General features: G+C 39.7%; 2 protein-coding genes across 7 annotated transcripts in view; both read left to right on the top strand.

The window, feature by feature from the left end:
* Window positions 1–7,862, top strand: part of LOC148644095 (kinesin-like protein KIF14) — a 37,855-nt gene extending 29,993 nt beyond the window's left edge. For all 4 annotated transcript variants that reach the window (XM_088615323.1, XM_088615322.1, XM_088615320.1 and 1 more), the window contains exons 24-30: window positions 228–431; window positions 921–1,087; window positions 2,488–2,646; window positions 3,660–3,788; window positions 4,707–4,787; window positions 4,879–5,020; window positions 7,101–7,862. In XM_088615323.1, coding sequence (XP_088471449.1) covers window positions 228–431; window positions 921–1,087; window positions 2,488–2,646; window positions 3,660–3,788; window positions 4,707–4,787; window positions 4,879–5,020; window positions 7,101–7,507 — 1,289 coding nt within the window. In that variant the 3' untranslated portion in view covers window positions 7,508–7,862. The remainder of the gene's footprint in view (window positions 1–227; window positions 432–920; window positions 1,088–2,487; window positions 2,647–3,659; window positions 3,789–4,706; window positions 4,788–4,878; window positions 5,021–7,100) is intronic.
* Window positions 7,863–13,057: 5,195 nt separating this feature from the next.
* adgrd2 (adhesion G protein-coupled receptor D2) overlaps window positions 13,058–23,920 on the top strand; it is a 53,809-nt gene continuing 42,946 nt past the window's right edge. For 2 of the 3 annotated variants that reach the window (XR_015928829.1, XM_088614744.1), the window contains exons 1-8: window positions 13,060–13,250; window positions 15,260–15,331; window positions 15,456–15,516; window positions 16,327–16,572; window positions 17,415–18,044; window positions 19,829–19,951; window positions 20,337–20,431; window positions 22,235–22,513. Coding sequence is in view for 2 of the 3 variants with exons in the window: in XM_088614744.1 (XP_088470870.1) it covers window positions 15,284–15,331; window positions 15,456–15,516; window positions 16,327–16,572; window positions 17,415–18,044; window positions 19,829–19,951; window positions 20,337–20,431; window positions 22,235–22,513 (1,482 nt within the window). In the remaining variant the exon portion in view is untranslated. Of the gene's footprint in view, window positions 13,251–15,259; window positions 15,332–15,455; window positions 15,517–16,326; window positions 16,573–17,414; window positions 18,045–19,828; window positions 19,952–20,336; window positions 20,432–22,234; window positions 22,514–23,920 lie in introns of all 3 variants that reach the window. The other variant, XM_088614745.1, reaches the window with a different exon arrangement.

The raw sequence follows: 23,920 nt of genomic DNA, 5'->3' as shown, positions 1-23,920 counted from the left end.
ATGTCCCTAATGTAATTTTGTCAAATGGTAAAAGCAGACAAAGCCCTTTTCTAAAAAGCAAAATGCTGCAGCTGTATCGGTCCTGACCCTCAACTTTGCAACAATATTTCGCCACAAAGTCTAAACTGTTACATTTAAAGCTGTGCTATACATTTTTTTGCATGAAATAATCTTGACATGGATAAACATTGGCATATTACTGTGTAAAAAATCAATCAATCCCTTAGTCTTTCAGGACCCGCCTGTGGTATTTGCTGGATCTGTGACGGCGTGCAAGCAGCTGATCAGCTGCGCTATGGAGAGTCTGCAGAAGGACTGGGAGGTCAGCACCTTGGCTGACAAGGTCCTGTCGGACCTGCAGGCTATACTGGAATCCATCGAGGTCATTGCGAAATCATGCGACCACGTTCATAATAAATTGTCTGGAACAGGTAAGTGTCAAACGGTGAAGATGTTTGGCTTTTTCTTCATGGAAACGTAGGGCTTTCACTGATACTTCTGCTTTTGCTGATACTCCAATATAACCAGTTTGCTTAACCGGAAAGATTTTGTGTTTAAGAACTGGTTGAGGTTTCTGCATTTTTGTGAAACTGTCTTTATTCAAAATCAGGAACCCAGACCCTGTACCTGGGACCCTAGTTACTTTTTTTTGGGGGGGGTCAGGATAACTCTGATCAGTCAATCTAATAATTGACTTAAGCTTTTCATACAATTTTAGATGTCAAAACATAATTCTACAATGTTTTCTGTGTCACTGGAAATCGTCTAGATCAATCGACCTGAAAAAAATCAATTTAGATCATTGGAACTTAGCTATAAGACAGAGAGAACAGGAGATAGTGAGGGTTTCAATGCACATAATGAAAGGTAGGCCCCTTTTCCTCTTTCCTCTTTCTTTTACCATTGTTTTAAAAATCCAGATCTCCAGAAACATTGCTTCACGGCAGCCACCAGCACGAGCAGCCTGGTGACGACCCTCCAAGTGGGGGGGGCTTGTATCCCAGAATTCACGGCACAAAACGCAGTCTTGGACGAAGTCACTGTGCAAATCAGATCGCTTGGAGAGAACCTCATGCTCTTTCTCCACGTAGGTTGCCGCTGTCTTTGTCTTTTCTAATGCGGGCAGAAAGAATGTTTGATGTTCGGATTCCTTTCACAGAGCCCTTCAGTCGCTATGGTAACGCAGCAAGCTGTAAAGGTTTCAATAATAGAGAAAATGTCACTTAACTCGCCAAGCTTCATAAATTTCTTCAGTGTTTTTTTTTTACGACGGGAAAACTGTTAATTGAATTTTTTTTTTCTTGTGATTTTGAACCCAAACAGGTGTTGAGAGCAAATAACTGAGAATCGCTTAAATTGAATGAGGTGCTAAAGCCATAATTTTCTAAGAACTCCTGAACAGATTAAACCTGTACTGTATGTGCTCCGGTCCTAAAACGACAAATGATTTTTATCAAAGATTGAACACGCGTACATGTATTTGTCTCTTATTTGTTTGTGCTCTTTCTTGGATTTTTTTTTTCTTTCTGGGGGAAAAAAAAGGAAATAAAACATTAGTAATAATCTTAATGAACCTGGGTTCCCTAAGAGGTGGGGTATACACTGGGGTATCCTTGTCCTACAACAGCAACCCCTGTGACTTCCCAAGCATTTGTCCATTCACTGTCATTTTGTAACCAACAAACACTGCTCCATGGGGACTCTGAAGCTTGCGTTGTGTTAAAGGAAGGATGGCTCTCAAATGTGAGAGAGTACTGTGTTCCAGAGAGTACTGTATGTACTGTACTTCTCACACCTTAGAGGCAAGCTGTTAGTTCAGTTGATTAGTAATTGTTTGCAAAAAGTGACCATAATAATTCCAGTATTTGAAATTGTAAATTAATCTAGATAAGCAAATTTCATTTTTGAAATCAGTGTTAGATATAATTAGAATGGATAAGATAAATATACATTTGTTCTTTGCAGGATTTGCATATATACATTCTAAACTATTTGATATGCCTACATAAATTCCTGTAACATCCTTGATCAAAGATTTTGATAACATGGCAAAACATTGTAACATGGCAAAGATATGCCACTCGGATTTTCTTTTTCCCCGAAATATAATTCAGTATTAAATAATACTTTATCCCTTTTGGAAGCACACACTAAGACCAAATGAAATGGCTTTTGCAAACAGGGGAAGCCTGAAATGTTAAAGAAAATGAAAGAAGCTGAATGGTAAAGTGCACTATATCCTCTTATAAAATGTATTTTTTTGTGTCTTAAATATATCATGCTAAAACACGCTTTAAAAGTTTTCAGGTAGTGGGCAATTCTGCAAACATGTGGCAGAGGTCTGTGGCTGTAGCTGCAGTGTGTAAGTTTACAAGCTGAAAAACCTTTTACAGAAAATTCCTGCGTGACTCATAAAAGGTCATGAATGGAAAATGCTTACAAATGATGCCAAGAAACCGAGGCTCCATTTTCTGTTTGTTTGCCCAGGGCTGGGAGAGCGACATCAGGTCCGTGGTGGCCGAAACGAAAGACAAAATTGTCCAGTCATCTCTCTCGATCTCCAAACAGCTGGGCAAGCTCGCGGTTCCCACGAGCCCTGGGGTCGGTTTTCCACAAGCAGCAAAATGCGGTCCTCAGCAAGCTGAGGTAATTGAACAGAGGCCCCGCAGAGACTAGAGGGGCAGCAGTAAAATATTTTGCTTTATACGAGTGCGGTTTTGGTTTCTCGGGGCTCTGAGCAGCACCATCAGTTCAGGCGCTGACAGTTTTTGAACCATGGACTAGACATGGTCTCGAAAACGGACCACTTTTACCTTGGGTTGTAGAATTTTGCCCTTCAGCTTGGCTTACTTTAGTAGTTAATTGAGTCTAAGTCCTTCCTGAATTTATCTGCACACTGCACTCCATGTTCTCCATTCCGTATATTGAACACCATCGTCTCCAATTCTTTCCATTTTATTCCAGCCTTTTCCAGATTATTTTTTATTTGTCCTCTTCTATGTTACGCTGGGTCTTCTAATTCGCTTTCTTCTTGTATTTTGTGGCTTCTATTTGAAGGTTGCTCTCAATAAACCGCCTTTGTCCATTTGCACTTCATATTAATTGTGAAAGTGTTTTTGTGCACTGATTTTTTTTTTGTCGTTCTTACACGTCCTATTTTAGAGTTTCCTAATATCCTTCAAAGGCATTCACGGAAAAATAGCAGAAGATTATCATGTAACAATAGACCAGAGGTCAAGAACAACAACTTGTGTCAGGGCATCAGTAAATATTGCTAGTGCCATTATTTATTAATAACTTCACTGTAAATTGGTATTCAATTTTTATGGAAGATCATTACTTTAAATTCACCTTAAGAGTTTGTGGATTATCTTTCTGGTGACTTTTGTTATTTTGTTATATCCTGCGTCACAGAAGCTAGAAGTAAATAGTGGAATGATTCTATTGTGTGTCTGTACTATAAAGGGCAACCAGGATATGTGGTTTTTAAGTGGGTTCTAATTTAATTCATTCATGTGTGAACTGAATTTTTAAGTTTTAATATTCTTTTCTTAGGCCTGGTGTGAAAGCACATTCCCTGTAACTTTTCCTACTTAGCTTTTTTCAAAAAATGCCCCAGTATGTGTAACACAATTTTAAAATATTTTTTTCTACCCCAGCTCTTGGGTAATACTCTCAAGGAGGCATTCATGCAAGGGGCAGACAGTAGCATTGAAGCTCAAGTAGATGCTGCTATTTCTGAGCTAAAAGACTTACAGTCACGCATTCAGAAGCTCCCTTCAAAAAAGGTAAGAATTTATTTCTTACAGTTTATTCTGTGTGGCTGGGGCTTGTGTGGGGCTTGTGGGCATTTCACCAAAAGTCTATAACTAGATACAAAAAGCATTTTTAGATCTCTATCCTTATGTACTTGTGCAAAAAGTGTTGTCTCTCCCAGAGAAACATTTCACAAAGTAGATAGAACTAGTAGATTAACAAAACAATAATTTTGTTAATAAATTTGTTTTTTGTCTCATGGGATGTTTTGACCATAGTCTTACCTTTCTTTAAAATCCTAAAAATGTATAGAATAAATAAAAAAATAATTGAACTCTTGCTGTGGATGGAATACTGTTTTAAAAAGTAAATTAGTGGGCTTTGGTAGAAGTACATGATACCTTTCAATGGCTGTATTTTAGAGTAAGTTTCTTTGAGTAAAGAAAAGGTGTCCTACTTGTCGTTGTTCACAAAACAAACCATGCAATTCAAGAGCCTGTGACTTGGCACAAATCAAAACAGTTAGGTAGACCTTGAAAGATTTGCAAAGGAAATCCTTCAAGAAATTTACATTAGTGACACACACAATAGTCAACAAATTTCTGGGTCACAGGGATTGTTCCAATTATGACAGCGTTTTCCGAAGATGAGTACTGGTTGTAGTAAGTAGTTGCAGTGGTGTTAATTGACTTTGTACATAACATTTTATCTAGATATATACGATAACTGCCTGCCAGTATTTCAATTTCAACAGTTTTGATCAGAAGTTAATTAAGGTTAAGCCAGGCTGAAGCAGGTTTGGATACTGCTTTTTTTCCAGGTTTTAAAATCAATCAGTACTGAAATAAGTCCATTAAGTGTTTGCACACCTGGTAACTGAAAACCTTCTATTACGTCATTGTACAGTTGTACTGTTTTCTGACTTGTTTTTGTGTGTACTTGCACACCAGGTTTCTGAAAAAGCCAAGAGCATACTACTTTCTTACTTCAACTCTCTCGGGCTCATCGTGGACAGAACTAAAGTACTGTGGGTAAGAACTGCTCTGTAAATGTTGCCATTCTTCATTTAATACTGACCAGGAAAAAGAAGTAGGCTTTAAGTCCTATTTTTCTCTTCCCCAGGATGAAATTCAGTGCCTTAAAAACAAAACGTCTGAGAGTATTCTGGTAAATATGGCTTTATATAAAAGTTTGAGTCTGGAGCTGAATGGGCTTACCGAAACTGGGAAAAATGTCTTCGGCATGACAGTAGGATGTTCAAAAGGTATTTTTTTCATGTTGTACCTGTCTGCAAAATCGTTTAATTTAAGTTGCCTGTAAAACTGTACTAGGGAAAGTGATGAAGTCAATACCGACTACGTAAACTTTTGTGGTATCTTCCCAGTGTCTATTTGGTAAAATACTGATTTCATTTTGTCTCTACTGTACATCATTGCTGTTTTACTAGTGTTTACTGGTAAAAATAAATACCACAGTTGAACAAAAAGCATACAGTGCAATAGAGTTCAAATCCACCAATTTACTGTACATAGTTTGTGACTGACTTCTACAGTAGGTGGAGTTGAGATATGTTACTTTAAGCCCATTTATAAATCAAACATTTCTTGACTGCATGTCCGGGCTGGCTTCACAAAGCTGCAAAGTTGTGTCTCAGTCTTGTCACCTCTCTCCCAAAGACAGCTGACGTTGAAAACTTCCAAAGCATTGTGCTGAGGGTTAGGATAACCAGGCCAAAGGGCAGAATAAAAAGAGCATAAATTCAGTGAAATCTGTGAGGGGGTTTTCTCTAATACTCATTGAGGATTTGTTTGCTCTTTAAATGTTTTGTGGCTTTTATATGGCTCATTGTTTTGATGTGGAGCGAAGGCAGTTTGAGTGTGTAATTTAAAGAGCAATGTGCAGAAACAATAGAGCTGCTTGCAGTCTTCTCAATCTTCTGTGAGGTAAGGGGTTTCAGTTCTGCTGTGTTGCACATTTTTTTCAAGCTGCTGTTGTGTCTGTGGAGCTCTGACGCAAGCCGGAAAAAGGAACTTAAGTTTCAAAGGAGACTTTAACATAGAGCAGAAGTGGAAGGCCCCGTTTTTGGTATTTCACAGTTTCAAAGTGTGTAAAACCTACAGTATAGAAATGTATACATGTTCCACAATCCGTTGAGCTATTTTACTACTTACTGTTTTGGCCTTGTGGACTTTACATTTAGGTCATCAAAAAGCCCCAGTGATCTTTTCACACTTCCTAATAGAATGATCATACTTTTTTTCTGCCTTCAACAATTTTTTGTAAAAGCTGCATACAAAAGGAGGTCTTGCGTGTTACGCGCAGTAGCTGATTGAAGCTGAAACTTCATCCAGTCATTTCTTACAAGGACCCGGATTGTTTTGGTCTCAACAACCTACAGCACAGTACCTTGGAAGCCTGTTTCGGATGTCCAAAACCCCTTGCACAAAGAAGTCTTTCCTGTCAACCTTCCTGAATGAATTCTCTTAGATTCCATCTGTGATGCTGCGTCCTTGTCCCAGAGAGTTAACCCTATCTGTACCCCTTAGGATCTTGTATCCATAAATCAAATCTCCACTCCATCTCCTTTGTTCTAGGCCAGAGATTTACCTCCCTTAACCCTCTGACACCATCTGAATCATTCTTTCTCTTCTCAAGGAGCTCTTCGTTCAACTCATTCTATGATTATAACAAACTGTTTGTGTCAGAGTGGCCAAAACTGGGCACAGTATTCTAAGTGGGTTCTTACTAGGCATTGTAAAGTTTAAAATTATCTTCCCTGGGTTTAAGTTCTACACTATTTGCTATGTTCTCAAGCATTTTTTTTTTATTGCTTCTCTACATTATCTTGATCCCTTTCATGTACAATATAGTTCCTAACAGCTGCGAAACACCTAATGTGACCTGTGTAGTATACTGTATATTGCTGCTACCACTGTGAATCACTTTGGTAACACATGGGTGTTAAACGTAATTTTCCTTGTTTGCCCAATCCATGACTTTTTCCTCGTTTCCTTGCCACTGTTCCTGCGTTTGCCCTTCCCCCTACGTTATACAAACTGTACATTTATCTAGCTCAGAAATTAGAATCTAAATTGTTGATGAAGGCATTTTAGGAGGAAGCTTATCGAAAGCCTTCCGGAAGTCTAAACGTTTATTGCCCTATGTTTTTAAAGTTTTACTGTCCTTGTGGAAAAACCTCCTGTGGAAAGCCTTACAGGCACGTCCCGAAGAAATGAGAACAGGAAGTTTAAAGAGACTTTGTCTCAGATGTACATATTGAACCATTTAAATACACGTGCCCTTATTATCACTGGGTCTGCTTTAATGAAACGGCTTTAACACAGGAGAAGACGGAGGGCCCCAGACGTGGGAAGAGATAGCCTTGGCTCCCCTCTCGGCTCAGACCCTTCTCGGCACCCTCCAGTCTGTGTGGGCCGCGGTCGGTGACGAATCGGGGGACCCCGTGGTGGCCACCCGCTGGGCTACCCAGAACAAAGAGGCAGCTGGAGCTGCCAGAGAGCTCCATTCTTCCACTGGGGAGTTATTGAAGCTGCTGGAAAGGCAGAAGGGGGAGGCCGACTGCGCTGACGGAGGAGAGCAGTCACAGAGGTACAAAGGGCAGCTACCCACAACCCCCGGAGCGGAGCCTGGCACCCCGGCATGGGGGAGGAGTGGGAGGTCGGTCCGCGAAGTCATCGCCAGGCTGAATTGTCAGTCGCTGACTGCGGAGAACCGGAGGGCGCTGACCTGAAGCGCGTTAAGTCGTTCCAGGTCTTGTCGGTTTTTTGTGCCACCTGAAAGCACTTAAGTTACAAGCGGGCTAGAATCTGTACACCGAATTAAAATTTGTCTTTAGGCTTTTTCACTGTTTGCACTAAATGCACCGAAACGAGGTCTGTTGGAACAAATGAATTAACAGTGGTGCTGGGTAAAATACGTATTTAGTTGTTTTTTTTCAAATCGTGTTCTTCGAATTCAAATGGGAGTGTGAGAAAAGCAATGATATGTTTTAGAGGGACGTAGAAACGCATTTCTGTATCTGTAGAGGAGACTCATTTATCTTTTTAAGCAACTTTTATAATAGAAAATAAAGGTTTTCAAACTGACTTGCATGTGGAGAGATTAATTGACGGTCTTAGTTCGCTATCAAAATTACTCTCAAGCCAAAAAATATTCTTCTGTTCATTTTGAAATGATGCAATCCAGGTCATGGAGCAAAGAAGGAAGCAGTCTGGTACCTGTCAGATTGTATTTCTGGATATTAACAACAGCTGGCCAACCACTCCTTCAACATTGCTTGGTTACTTGTTGCTTATTGATGAAAGAACTTCATCAGGATTAATCCTCTTCCTTAATATGGGTGGACCGGTGGCTCTGTGGCTCAGGATCTGCGCCTGTGGCTGGAAGGTTGCTGGTTTGAATCCCTTGGCCGGCAGAGGTATCCTACTCCATTGGGCCCCTGAGCAAGGCTCTTAACCCCAAGTGCTCCAGGGGTGCTGTATAAATGGCTGACCCTGCGCTCTGACCCCCAGCTTCTCTCCCTGTCTGTGTGTCTCATGGAGAGCAAGCTGGGGTCTGCCAAAAGACAAATTCCTAATGCAAGAAATTGTATATGGCCAATTAAGTGATCTTCTCTTATTTGTTGGGTCAGAACCTTATGATGAAACCAAGGCGCAGAGGAAGCACAACACCCCCCCCCCCCTTGTTAAGACCATGTTTTTTTGGTTCTGATGTCTGATACAGATAACATTATAAGGGCTACAAATGAGAGGAAGCCATCAGCCCATCTAGCCCGATGGGTAGTCAGGAGTTAATTGATTCAAGGGTCTCCTCTATCAGCTCCAGCACTTGTGTATAGAACAAGCTACAGGCTTCCATGGCCCTAAAGCCTTCTGGATAAAGACGTGCCTCCTGTTCTTGGTTATAAAAGCACCTCCACTTGCATAACACATTTGATATAAAAGTGGCATTTGCACTTCTTAAATAGCAGCCTGGTCTTAAATATAGATTTTTATTTGAATTCAAATAAAACTGGGATTTGCCCAGTTCAGGAAGGGAATCACAGCTGTGATTATTAGTTCCCCTACCTTTCATTCTTCACTTCTATAGAAAGGTAGGCTGGATAATGAGAATAGTTACAGGATCTTGGGGCCTCTTACCAGGTGAGGGGCGTTCTGATCAAGGGTGGAGTGCTTCTTTTCTCTTCTCCAGCCTGAAAGCGTCTAACAACATCTGCAGGGAGTTTTGGCTGTTATTGGGATGATCACTCCAGCAATTGCAGGAACCCCAATACTGTCTGATTCACTTCAGAGTGCTCTGAGCCGGTGGATGGGGCTGAAAATTCAGACTCGTCAGAAATAAGCCGATCAAGGGAACAACAGTCATCCAGCGATTTTACCAGGCTTAAAGAAATCAATGTTGGAACTAAGAAACAGATGGGAATTGGGTAATAAGTTAAAAAATATATCAAAATGAATTACGATCACAATTAGTAAGTGTGTATCCATTTGGATGAGTAATCATACTTTTCCCTTCATGGGAACAGTCAAGACCTGTGCTTCATATGCAATAAGATACTGTGCAGAGGAAGGTGTGAGCTGCACTAAGGCAGGTGATGGAAACAGGTTATGCAAGTGATCATTTTCATGCAGTCATTGTGTATATTCTCCAGAGTACCACAACAAGGTTTTATCTTGCAGGTTAACTGGGTTTTATATTGTTTTCACATTAGTGATGTAATGCACGTTTTGTACCCTGAAAGCAAAAAAAAAATGGATAAACCAACACCAGTTGAGCTTTTTACCTTTATTTTGTAACCTGCATTTTTTTTTACACGACAGTTTCATTCTTGGGACAAAGAATGGAATAGCCGTGTAAGAAAAGCCATCTCAATAAAGGTCACTATAATCAAAACTAGTCTCTTGTCTGAGGCAGAGTATCAACTGTGTCCAGTTTCACAAATAAACATCATTGGGGGAAAAAAGGGGTGACGTATTTGCATACAGTATAAAAAAGTTAAATTGATTTAAAAATACAAAATGCGTTAGTCTTAAGATCTGCAATCACCACCAATTGTGCGAAGAGAATTGAAAGCATGTAAATGTGCATGTAAGAGTTTAGTTTCTAGAATGGCACTCAATTGAGCAATAAACTTCACTCTAATTGTTTATTACTGGTTGTAACTACGGTGACTTGTCTGAATAATACAGCTTCCTCTTTCCCTTTCTCTGTGAGTCACTGTGAAGTCACTGAGGCAAGTCAAGTTGCACTCGCTGCTCCTGGCAGCCTGGTGCAAGTGGTGATGATTGATTTCCTCGCCACCATTATTAAACAGCTCACCACTACAGCATTCTTACCTGCCTAGGAGGAATGAGGACTGGTTTCATAGTCAATCAAACTGCACACAGAAAAAAGTTTTAAAAGTGTGTTCTAAAGAGTTAGAGGATAACTTAGACAAAAGAAAAGTGGCCAGCAAAGTACATAATATGGTCATATTTCTAGAGATGCAGTAAGAATTATGACATGTTTTTGTTTGTTTATAATGATCCTGATACACAAAGTGCAACCGGTACAACTCCAACACTTTTGCAGTATGTTCCCATCATATTATTGCAAGTCACATCTGAAGCCCTGTTTCTCTGGAGCACTGTTTTGCGCATCTGTTGTCAGTCTTCATAAATGCATTTTGTCTTACTGAAATATTAGAGAATGCTGTGTCCCTCAAGAAGATCTGTGTTCCATCAAGTAGCATAAAAGGTCATTATGCTGTGCTGCAAGAAAGCATGATTTTTAATCAATGTGCATCACTGAGGGCAACGGCTGATATCACTAATGTGACAATTTCCATTTTAATTATCCCCAGTGATTTATAAGTTGAGAACTTGAGGAGTGAAGCTGCATCACCCGCTGTTGTCCAAATACATCAATATCTCCGTGGACATCGGCGGCCGCTGACTCGTCGCTGTAATATGTAGCTGCTGTAACTGCATCTGAAAATGGACAAAGCCGTACTATTTATTATAGTGTGGTAGCTTTTACTTCTCTTTGTTGTTGTTGTTTTCTGGTTTGTGTTTTTGATACTATTTTCCACCACTGAAGACCACTCATGCAGGGAGACAAAATATTTTTTATACCGTTATTATAGAGTTATTGAGATGAACTATTTCGGGTTTTTGTTCCCACTGTCTGTTGGTACTATTGGTCTTTCTACCGTTACTTCTGTTGTATAGAATGGAGGTTATCACTTCGGAAAATATCTTTTTGAGTAAAGAAAACGAGTGGCAAAGCCGTGTGTTGCATTTGTGATGTTGTAATAAAGATCTTTCTCTCTTTTGTTTTACTCTGTAGCCAGACTTCTACAACTTACAGTAACTCAAAAGAACAAAACACAGCTCAATTTTACACAGTTTTTCAATTGTCTTCTTATTCCCCGGGAAAGGGGGTGTCTTTATGTTGGAATCCAGACAATCGCTGAAGTCCTGGACGAAACGGGACTGGGCAGTAAACATAGGAAACTCGAATCTGGCCGAGAAAAATCAGTGTGCGGTTCTTGTGAACAAATTAATTATTTGTATCTAGGCTACAATTCAAATTGTGCCTCAACCAAGCATCGGGGTATTGTTTACATAGTAATCCCCAAACTCCAAATTTTGTTGTTGGGTTTGAGTGCATTTCTCTGTCAACGGTCAATTTGACTAAGCCTGAAGTCGATGGGCTCCTCCCCTATAACCTCCAGTCCCTTTTCTTTAAAATACATTTGCTCTTCCATTTTTTCCCCCACAATATCATTGTGGATTTGGGACTGGGGCTTCTCCAAAAGTGGACCCTCCAGCCTGGGCCTTTCTCGTTCAGTTGTAGGGGTGACAGCTGCGTGGCCCTAACCTTGGTGGCTGTCCCTTGCACCCCCTCAGTCCAAACTGTTTCTTGTGCGGTAGGCAAATCAAGGTTGGTTATTGAAACTGAGGCCCACTGGACTTGGAAGACGTCTCCAAAGTTCCTGAGTGCTGGTGACGTGCGCTCAGAATTCCTTCCCTCTTTTACAGCTTCGCCAAAACCTCTTCTCTGAATTTCTAAAACCATTTCAGTCACAACCCTCGCTTTACACCTCTCTTCCTTCCCTCTTGTTTTCTATTAGACACTTGATTCATTATATACAACAATATATCCTCATTACTACCGTTTTATATATTATGTTCCTTTGTTTTTATTCCGAATCAATTCATTCGCCACTTGAAGTTCAGTTTATTTGCAAGTGCAGAAAAACGTTGCACAAAAGACCAGGAGGAAGTTAGTTTGTACTAGTACCAGCATCATACGGCATAAAACTTATTCTTACATTTCTTGCTTGTTACTAAGCTAAAACCACAAGATGGCACCTTGACTTGATTTATTTTGTGGTAAAAGTGTCCCACTTACTTCATTATAACAATAACTTACAGACATGATTCGTAAGTACGTAATATCTTACACACCCGGTCAGTTCCGCTAACTATACAGGTATGTGTAAAAACAAGGCTAACATATTTAACACCCTCTTATTATTTTTGCTAATGTAAACAGTAGGACAATTTCCATTTCTTCAGATGAATATAAAATCTGGCGTGTTGCGTAGGTGGTTCTGGACACACACCTCTCTTTGTGCAAAGACGTGCGTATTCTCTTAATGTCCACACTGCTCCAATGAGGTTTGTTCACTAGTAGTCCTGAAGGAGTGTTGTTTTCAGGGTATTTGTTATCAAGTCCCCACCTCCTTGTTCAAGGCTGAGCTAAGATTACAGATTAATTGGGTCAGTCTTCTTTGAATTGATTTCCATACAGCAACTTTCTCGTTGTGACCAAAGGTCTACAGAATATTGTAAACCAGATATTATAGACGCATGATATAATTAAAGCATTATTTTCACATCAGTTCTATTGACGTTTTCACTTTATCCCACTATACATCCTCACATTTACCAGATGAGAATATTGATGAATGTTGATCAATTAAAATCGGAGTACATTTCAAACTGTTGTACTGGCAAATCATTTCAAATTGAATTTGCAATAGAATTTGTCTGCTAAGTTAGCCTCTCATCTTTGTCTGAATTGAATTTCTATCAAATGAAATTATTGAATTATTTGACTTTATAGCATGATCCCCAGAATTATTAATCAGGCACAAATATATCAGTAAAATGAAGAATACCCAAAAACTTAAACTCTTAAAAGGAGTTGTTTTTAAGGAAGTGCTAACAGTCTGAGACAGGCTCTTCGTGAACTTTGTGTGTAAAAGCAAGACACCACTTGCGCAAAAGGCTCCTTTAAAAATGTCTCAATTTGCATGACAATGGGTGGACTGAATCGAGCAAAAAGTCAGATTTCACCTCCTCCTATACAACACAGGTCTTTAACATGCAGAGCTCTATTTCTTTGGCTTCTCTAGTTATGTCTGGAGGGATGAGCAAAAATTGGTTTTAAGTTCCCAAAATGCAAAGGAAATATATTTAAAAAAGGTAAGACTATTATATTAATTCCTTTATGAATTGGAAAATGTGAAGGAAAATGTCTCTTAGAAATAGGTTTTAGCTCTTTTTTGTCTAAGTAATCTAAGAAGGTGGGACTTTTTTTTTCTCATGTTATTGAATGCTCTGGAAAAACAGTTAAATGTTAACTGTGGGTACTTGATTATATAATTGTGTAACCTACAGAAGGTCATTAGCTGAAAAATTGCACTCTGCTACTCTTAAGACTTTAAGACCAAATGAATCTGTGAAATCTTTAAGATACACATTGTGTGGTTTACTCACAGAGTTTAGTATTTGGAATTTGAATATTTAATTTTGACTTTCCTCTCAGCACTTGACACAATGTTAATTGTGGCACAGCACAAAAAATAACATGAAATCCTGAGATGTTTTTTATTCCATTGACTGTCAAAGGTTTTTATTATTTAAATGGCTAGGGTATTAAATGGGGAAAAAAAAAGTGAGGTGAAAACTAATTTGTGGAATTTTGAAACTACTGTATTGTTCAGAATTTTCTTCTGGTAAACTTACTGTACTAAAAAATAGGAATCTAATTAAAAATTACTCAAATTTCTTATTAGGAAAAACGAGTTTTAGATGTAAATAAAATCTATGATTTTTTGTTTACCGAATGCTTATTTGGGTGTTTATCTTTTCATTTAGCCCCTATAATTTTCACCAATAGTACACAATCGGATAAAGCCCTCACATTTTATGGATCTGTGTTTTTAATTGCTTCCTAGCATACAAAATGTATCATTGCAAGGATAGTGCTCATGTTTTAAAAAAAACAAATATATGTGCTATAAATTTAAATAACTACTAGTCGATATTTGCCAAGAAAAAGCCTTTTGGACACAGCTTCTTTAAATGGCTACAGAGCACTATAAAATGTTAACACGGACTTGTCCTTTTCATTATCAATGCAAATGGCCATCTCTTCAGCTCTTAAACATCTTGAAGTTTCCTTTTCAGTGTTATGTTTTGGAAGGAATGGGCAGGGCAGCACAGTGGTGCAGTAATTAGCATTACTGGATTCGGTACCAGACCCGGGGTGCTATTTGCATGGGGTTTGTGTTTGCGAGAGCTTCCTGCTACAGTCCAGACGTACCGGTAGGCTAACTGGCTCATGGGAAAACTGGTCCTGGTGTGAGTGTGTGTTTGTGTCAGTTTGTACCCCGCAATGAACTGGAATCCCATCCAGGTTGTACCCTGCTTTGCGACTCTTGCTCGCTGGGCTAATCTCCAGCTCCGTATTGGATGAAGCGTTTAGGAAATGGATGGATGGATTTTGCACGATTTCAAGATGAAATTCTTGAAAAGGTTCCAGATGAGTATCTTACTGTATTATATTGAATTTTCTACGCACTGATGCCATTTTGTTTTATTTTGCCTGAAAGGGTTTCTCAAATGAAATACAGCAGCTTGTTTACAGCTACAATTGCACCAAGCACATCCGATCTCACAGGTGCCCTTGTTGAGTGCAATCAGTCCTTATCTAATTTATGGTAACTCCTAAATAACATATTGTGTTAATACTTCTGAACAGTTTGCTTATAGGGAAAAGCAGGATTTGCAGTACAGTATTTCACTTCATCCTAAAAATATAAGTAGAAGCGTCAAAAACTTTCAGTGTAGCACTGACTGCAGATACACAGTTGTTGGCTTCGATTTTTTTTTTAGGTGTTTTAGTGACCCTACACAAAATTGAAAAAGTGTTTGCAAGCCTGATGTGGTTTGCTTTGCAGTAGGGATTGAAAGCACAGGGAGAGAATAGATCTGGATGCCCACATGTGCTCAGGCCCAGGTGCTTTTGGAACCTCTGCCCCTGATGGTGACCTTTGTTTCTGTCCTTATTACTGTTTAAACCAATCCTCTCAAGAAGCAAAATCAGATTGTTACAGTACTATTAGTAAATCCACATGCCTCCAGGAAACTGTTATTCTAAACATCAGCTACTTTGTACATACAGTTATATCTTTTTTTGTTACTTTCAGCTGTGAGTCATCTGGGGGCTTACCATGATTGGAGACAGAGGCAAATCGTCATTTTTGGTGTATTTTGTTTTGGTAATGTATATACCTACTGCACATTGAAAGCATAAGTATACCGGCATTTTGTAATAAAAGCTAATGATTAAATATTTTAATTGATTAAGAAGGATGTTCTTTTTCTAATGTTAAATATCTGTAGGTCTCCAGCATTACTGGGAAAATACGCTCCTGGGAATGTGAAAATTGGAGGAACTCTCAAGGTACATTCTCCTACATTGCTAATTAATTCAGTTACTTTATCAAGAACCTACTTGTGCCAAAGAGCTGTGCTTTAACAGAGCGGAAAATCCAGTTTCGACTAACTCTGGAAGAAAGTATTCGTTTAAAAAGTAATTAAACTTGAAATTAGATGGGAACTACAGTCCCAAGTTCTCTGACCATTGTTAAATCTAGGTAACAAAATTAATTCGTTGATGGTATAACAACATTTTACAAATTCCAAATTAAGCATAAAATCGTGACCTTCGTGAAAGTACTGGATGGCCGCCATGTTACCTGGCCAAACCAAAGGGCGAGAGCGAGAATTCCCAAGATATGTGACATGAAGCGGCCCTTCCTGCTCACTAGTCACTGTAAAGACTAATATAATGCGCAATAAGAGCGCATAAGTACAGGTGGTGCAGCAGACATTACACCACAGAAATGTTCCAACATCATCTGCATCCAGAGTTAACGATGTATTTGTCCGCAACCATCTCAAAATCAAGAGCAATATTTCTGTTGGAGTAAAAGAGATGTCTTCACAAGTCTGCTTGTTTTCAGTGTCATAGGGCCACTTTACATCACTGGAAGTTTGATGCCTCATTCTGAATCGCAGAATACGGCATGGTGCAGACCTGGAAATTGTGTTTATTCTGTGATATTAATTGGAAGTTTTACATGTTACTCTGTACATTTTCCTGTTATTGTTGTTTGGAATGCACTCATTAATGCTGGTTCTTTTTAACATTAAAATATAAAATGCGCACGGCAGTGCTGCTATGATGCCTCTTAACTCTGATCTCTTTCAGTTTTCGGTTCCTCTGAGTGCTTCTACGAGACGCCTGAAGATGTTTTCCAGTTTGTAAATATTTCAATGGACTTTTGGCGAGCAAACGGATTCTGTCAGCATCACTTCAGCAAGCTCCTTTCTGATGAAATGGACAGTGATGTGGAATACACATCGAAACTTCTTCAGGCTGCCCAAATGAAACATCCTATCTGGATCGTGGATGTGTACCATTACAACTGGAGATTCCCACCCTTCTTGGGAAAGTGTGAGTTTTGCAGAGCAGAACTTTGCCCTTTTTACAGACTCTGAATCATACCAACAATCTCCAATCCTTGCTCCTAGTTGTATTGATGTTACTTTGATTGTTAATGATGACAAATCATATTAATATTCACTAATGAAGCAAATCTTAATATTCTGATGTACAGGGATAAAGGCTACACCCTAGAGTTTACTAGAAATAGGATTGGGGAGCCACCTTTGATGATGTAATTGATGATGTTTGGAAATTGGTGGACATTTTGTTATGCGCTACATTTGGAAATTTGGATTTTAGATGGATTTGTTATGTTATCCTACAGTGGATGAACATTTGCAGTAGTACTCCAGATGCAGTATTTTCTTAATGAAATGTTTGCATGGTTTTTGAAGAGCACATTAAAGGCTATCCTATAAACTACAGGACTTGAGTGCCATCAAAATCTCAAAATGCAACATGTTATACAGGCTGAGAGTTATATTGCTGTTTACCATGCAACACATGCAGCATGTATTTTAACCCCGGCGTCCTGGCCAAATTTCCCATCAGCCTTTATCAATCATGGCCTCCTAACAATCCCCCTCTATGAACTGGCTTCATTACTCTCCTCTCCTCCCCACTGATAGCTGGTGTGTGGGGAGCGTTCTGGCGCACTATGGCTGCCGTCGCATCATCCAGGTGGATGCTGCACATTGGTGGTGGTGGAGTCCCCATTACCTGTAAAGCGCTTTGAGTGGAGTGTCCAGAAAAGCGCTATATAAGTGTAAACAATTATTATTATTATTAATTAATTGAACTGTGTTTTAAGGTGGCTTACCAGCTGTTGTGTGCTTGATTCTCTTTCCCAGATGTTTCAATACCAGCCTTGAATTTCAAGGAGGAGTCCCATTCCATGTACGCCAGAGTGGACATTGAGTTTCCCCCATTGCCAGCGGTCACTGTGTGCGCCCAGGTGCAGTGGCACAGTGCCAACAGCCAGGTGTCCACTGTCTTCTCTTACGCAGCTCTTCAGCTAACCAATGAGTTTCAGCTGCGGGGTCAGCAGGACAAGGATGGAAACATAATCCTGGCCTTGATTGTGCACGGAAACCACAAGCCTTACAAGGCCTCCTTTAGAAACGACGGGAAATGGCACCATCTTTGTGTTACCTGGCAAAAGTACAATGGAAATTGGGCTATCCATGTGGATGGGAAAAGGCGAGACTCGGGGAATGGGACTGAGACCTCCCGAAATATTTATGGAAGTGGGATTTTCATCATTGGGCATGATCAAGACTCCTTCGGAGGAAACTTTACAGAGCCCTTTGTTGGGAATATCACAGCCTTAGGTATATGGAATAAAACGTTGGACGAGCATCAGATCAATGATCTCAGCGTCTGTTCGCACATTTCGGGAGACCTCATGTTCATGTGGAATTTGAGCCAGATGACCGTCAAGCCGGCTCCTCAGCTGTCCCTGACCAAGCTCTGGTGTGAACGTAAGTTTTTCTTCATTCTTCTTTTTTATTGAACATTGAATGGAGCTCACTGCTTGATTCTGCTTTCCACCTCTATTTATTCCAAGGATCTAATTTGATTCGGGGGTTTTATCACAGCCTTAAATTAAAGTTCAGGATCTGATCTTGCTCACCTCCGCCTATCTACCTATATAAAAACACGTTTCTATCATGCCCAGTTTTACTTTTCGTTTCATATCCATCCCTCAGTTCCATCTTCGATGTCCATGACTCAGCCCTTTTAAAGGAGACAAACTGTGTCCTCCTTAGTCAGGTGAGCTGAGCCCCCAAACCCGAACTAATTCAAATCATACCAATACTGTGCCTTACATTTGGGTTTGGCCAAACTACTGAATTGTCTAGAATCATGCTTATACAGTATCTGTTCCGTCTGTCCTTGAACGGGTTCAGAATTGTTGTTTCCACACTTTTACTAAAACCTCTTACACTACTCTTACTAATGATATACAGGCAGAGGTGGAAAAGACACTGTTGGACACTCTCACAATAACTTCTTTATGCTCCAAAAATGGATTCAATTCCACATACGCGTTTAAACAATAAATGTACGTTAAAGTAAATCTGAAACCCAATATATTTGTCAGAGGCGGTTCACAATGTTCTATGACGTAGTCAATTGTAAGTAGGCCGTATAGTATAAGTGGAGTGAATATGATAGCTGAGGTTTCAGGAGCTCCTCAGGTGCTCAACCCATTGAGGCCCCTCTCCCCAAGCGCAGGTTAAACCCTGTGACACTGCCGTTGCCAGATCAAGCCGTTAGCTAACTGTGACAGGGATTCCCCAGGGTGCACATTTGGCTACTGGCTCAGCACTACAGAGGGCCAGGGCTGAGAGTGGCTCCAGTTGGCACTGCGCCTCCTATAGGTCACTTTAGAACATGGCAGGTGAATGGCCTTATGGGTGAGTGGTTCGAAGGGGCCTATGAGCACTCTCTGTTTGCGATACAGGAGGCCACTGTGAGCCCAGATGTGTAGATGTATAGAATCAAGATAGTTGGGTAGATATATGATAAAAAGTCAAGCTTATGTTACAGAATAAACTGCAGAAAGGTAGTATAAGGCATCGTTTGCTATATAAGTGTGATTGTACATGACTTATGGGCTACATGATGGTAAACTGGTTAACATTGCTGCCTCAGTGTTGGGGCCCTGTGTTCAGTGTTTGGGGTGCTACTGGAGTTTGTATGTTCTCCCCGTGTTTGTGCGGGTTACCTCCAGGTGCTCCAGTTTCCTCCCACAGTCCAGAAAAATACTGGTAGGTTAGTTGGCCCTGGTTCTGGTTCTGGTAAAGTTGGCTCTGGTGTGAGTGTGTTTACTCGGTGTCTCCGTGTGATCTGCGATAGATTGGCGTCCTGTCTGGGGTGTATCCTGCCTAAGTAGATGAGAACTAGGGAAAATCAGGGCATGTTGTTTGATATTGTGAATTATTAATTGTAACTGGCAACAAAATGAAGTGACTGGTATTTGTGTGCTGCCTTCTTAAACGTCTTGTTTAAAAAAAACAGATGATAAAAGGATGTATTTCTATTGGATTTTGATGTAGCACTTGATGAATTTCTGTAGCTACTTGCAAAGATATTCTTTGGGTCACTAGGATTACTAGGATTGGATCAGTTTCAATTATGAGAATGGTGGGTTTTGTTTACAGTGTTATACCCTTGTGTGGAAAGCCTTGTTTTGTGAATGTCTCGGCCATGTCAATTTTTTTGAGCAAGGTCTTTTCTTCCATGACTCTCTGTGCTGCAGATCCCAAGCAAATACCTTCAGAAGAGTGCAGAACGATCTCAGTGGACCCCTCCCAGCAACTGTCTCTTTACAAATATGTCCCCTGCCAACGGACTCTGCCCTTCGTGTGCAAGCACAATAAAGGTACAGCTTTTCCCTGTCAATTTCTTTTGTTGGGACAGTCTGGGAATAGAACCTCACTTAAGTGTACAACATCTGTATTTCCTGGCTGGGATTTGAACTCATAGAAGCCCAAAGCCCTCCAACTCCAAACATCTACTCTGTACAACTAAAGGAACAGCTTGATCCATCACTATTTGATGTGGAATAGTCTGCTTTAAATTATTTTCTTTCATAGATCAGGGTAGACAGTTTCTGAAGGAGCTATAAAGAAAAAAAAAGTCAGCGTTGATGATATTCTTGCCACGTTTTGTCTGAAAGAACATAAATTCTCCACAAATCCAAAATGGTCCCTATCACAGGTCGCCTGATCTGTTTCCTGTCCTAATACTTAAATATTTACTTTTAGATAGCTTTTTGAAGATGAAGGAAATCGAAGAAGCTCTCGAAGGCAAACCAAGTCACTTCATGCATTGTTTAACCCAGCTATCCAATGATACTAATGTAAGTGAATCTGTTTTTTGTCCCTTGTTGACAACATTGAGATTTTGAGGAACTGAAAAATTAAAATGACAGATGTAAGTACAATTAAATTAAAATTAAAGACAATGTTGAGAGTACAGTAATGTACAACAGAGTATATAATTATGTTGTGCATCATTCACAGTGGTTTAACTCAGTTTCTCCTAATATTAATCCTTTAACATTACCAGTCCTTAATTTGTTAACATCTGTAATATCTTATCGTTTAGAGTTAATTACTGTAATTAATTAAATAATAAAGTATTGTTACCATACTTGTTATATTCTTATGATTAAGGATTACTTAATAATTCCCTAAGTCCAATTTACAGGCCCAAGTGGGGGTATTAATTATGTCATTATTTGACACATATATTTCTGTTAAATAAACAAATTGAATATCATTTTTAGTTTATCAGCATTTAGTGCTAAGTTAGGGAAATTATGGTCTTTGGAAATTTCTTTGCTTTTATGAAATACTTCTTTAAAATCTGTTTTTGAATTACGTTTGACTAAATATGGGTAGCCATCGTAACTGAACGTTCTTTGTGTATGTTTTATGCCACATGGACTTTCATCGCGTCGATAACGTTTGTTCAAAGCTTCGGTGTCATATGATTAAAACATTACCAGAACCTGGTTTCAGGGTTTCACTTAAGTGGCAGTTTTCAGTGGGCGGTCGTTTAATTTGCTTTTAAACACTGACTGATCAGAGTGTATATACATGACACCACAGCTAGCTGCATACTGGATGTCTGTCCTTATGGATTTTGAGGAATTGCAGATGAGAACAGGATCACTAAAGGTGTCATTTTCATCTGATGGTCAGTTAGCCCCGTCTTTATAGCAAAAGGTTCAGTACTACTGTGTAGTGTTTTTGTATCCGTGCTGCAGAGATGCTGTGGCTCAGTGGGTTATATGGGTTCTAACATTTGCAGTACAATATGGAGCAAGAGTTGCTTTTTATGTAAATAAAACCATTGTTCTCTGTTCAAGCACCTGTTGTGATGTAGGGCGTGCACCTGCTCTCAGAGTTACAGACTGTGTCTATAGAGAGGGAGGATCACTCCCAACCTTCACTGCCAAAAAACAAGTGCAACTTCTAGCTTCGTCACAAATTAAAAACATAGTTGTTGTTTAAGAATTACTCACATTACATTGGGAATAAAAACAGAGGGCTCTGCAGACATCTTTCAGTCTAGCTGTGCGAGTGAGAATTTGTATTGTTTTCTGCCCCTTTTGATTTCAAGAACAAAATGAGCTGGTTTCGTTGTGCCAATACTGTGACAGAATTGAGGGATTTTCTTAAACCACCTCCTTTTTCCTCATTTCCGTAAAATTCTGGGAGATCATTTAGTGGTGTCGTAACAAAATTCCTTCTCCACAAGTCCCACAACTACCCCTGGTGGTCTCCTTGTTTCCAGTCTATTAGCATTGGAAGATGACCTTGTTCATTAATATGGTCTGGTTGGTTGGCTATCTGTGTCTTATGTACAGTAGCTATCTGTTGACAGCTGGAAATGTCTGTGATACAAATAACAGCAGTTGTGCCTGTTTGTTATCCTGTTTCACCCTTGAAATACACAACTGTTAGCTTGCAGTGACAACAGGGGAAACTAGTCTTGTATTGTGATCCTCACAAATATTAGAAGATTTTGCCCTTGACTTTAAAACATCAGCTACATACTGTAACAAAGCAGGTCATTATTTGTCAGAGTAAATCTCTCACAAGATGCTGGGCTCTTGACAAATCACAGCCTTAGTTCATCTGGTTTTGTTTCTTAGATAAAAGAATCCATCTTCCCGAGCATCCCTAAGGACCTGAGCGTTCCGGAGGTGCACGATATCTTGAAGTTCTCACAACAGGCTCTGGTGGATGTCGGCACTCCGCTCGAGCCTGCCGACATGGTGAGCCTAGTGCAGTTCCTTTCCCAGGCGGCAGCCGTGAAAATCAGAGGCAACGAGAGTCACGATGCCATTAGGAACATGAGCAGTTTCTTCATCACTGTGGCTGACACGATGTTCAGGGAAGAGAACATCAACAAGTGGATGGCTGTGAAGGAGGTAGGAAAAATGGGACATTGACAGACGGCTGACGAATGTCGTGTGTGAAGTGTTTCAAAAAGCAAGCAAGCGCTTAATGTTGCCCTTAATGAAGCATTGATTTTTCCTTTTTCCCTAAGCTGACATATCATTGTCAGACCCTTGTACAAACCTTGTGTTTAGAATGGCGAGGGCAAATTGGCTGCGCTAACTGGTTGTCTACACCTTTCCGTTATTTACAAAGCACGCGGGTAGTTTCCTCGACCGTTATCCAAAACCCACCTGGAAAAGTTAGGAAAAAACCCCATCCTAGGAACACAAGGCGAATTTGTGTGCTGGGGGCCACACTAGGAAGTATGCGGGCACAATTTAAGAGCACCACTTAACTGAGCCTGTGTGTCCTGATAGGTGTCAGGAAAATGGAGAACATGCAAACTCCACACAAAAGATAGCCCGGTCCTTTATCAAACTCGGTACCAAAGACCTGTTTGACAGCAGTGATAGATGCCACATCACTGGACCGCCTCTCTGCAGTTGTATTTGCCTTCAGTATTTAAAAAAAAAAAACGTTTTGAGAACATTATTTTAAAAACTTTTTCATCTTGCTTTTCAGTCTTGCAACATTTTTCTCTTTCAGATGTTTTCTCCTCTTCATGGTACTCTGTGAAAAGGTTACAAAGCAGAATGAAAAAAGAGCATTTTGTTTGCCAAGTGTATGCAGTTTTCTGACCATGATAGAGCTTGATAATGCATGCTTTTGTGCTTAATTTGAGAGAATAAAAACAATATTTCTGCACAACAATCTCCACAAATGTCATGTACTATATAAGATAAATTTTGTTTCATTTTAGTTTTCTATTGAGTCTGGCTTCAACAGAATCTTATTTGTCACATTTAGGACATTTCAAAATTATTTGCAAACAGAAATATATAAACCTTTATGCGCAATTCTTTCTGTGGAGGACAACATCGTTAAGCTGCACAAAGTAATTTTTGTTGAAATCTGGTAGGGGGTAAATATCATTCACAAATGTCCTCTTGAAATGAAGGTTAGCCTCCAGAGATTGAATTACAAATGAACATAGAAAAGAAGAGTTGTAATAATTTATTCAATTTTTCTAAATCTCTTTTGCATTCACTGAGGGTTTGAAAACAAAACCTTGAAATGCCTGTGATTGCAAAAAGAAAGGCCTTTGGTTTGGACGTCTCCAAACTGCTTCTTTCGCCTCTCTCCACTAGGCGGCAGCGTATGCAAATAAAAGAAACAGTAGTTGAGGAAACTAAACTAATAAAACCTTGCATGCCGTTTCCAGATGATGACTAGATTTTAATTAATTAAATAATAGGACTTCGCGTGTGAAATATCAGTTACAGATCCAAAAACACACTGATGTGTAGATGTCCTAGACATTTTCCATTGTTCTACTC

Source organism: Lepisosteus platostomus, chromosome 21 (genome assembly GCF_059453375.1).
Source record: "Lepisosteus platostomus isolate fLepPlt1 chromosome 21, fLepPlt1.hap1, whole genome shotgun sequence".
NCBI classification, from domain to species: Eukaryota; Metazoa; Chordata; class Actinopteri; order Semionotiformes; family Lepisosteidae; genus Lepisosteus; species Lepisosteus platostomus.
The sequence above is the reverse complement of the archived record's forward strand: the minus strand, read 5'-3'. Positions and strand labels throughout refer to the sequence as shown.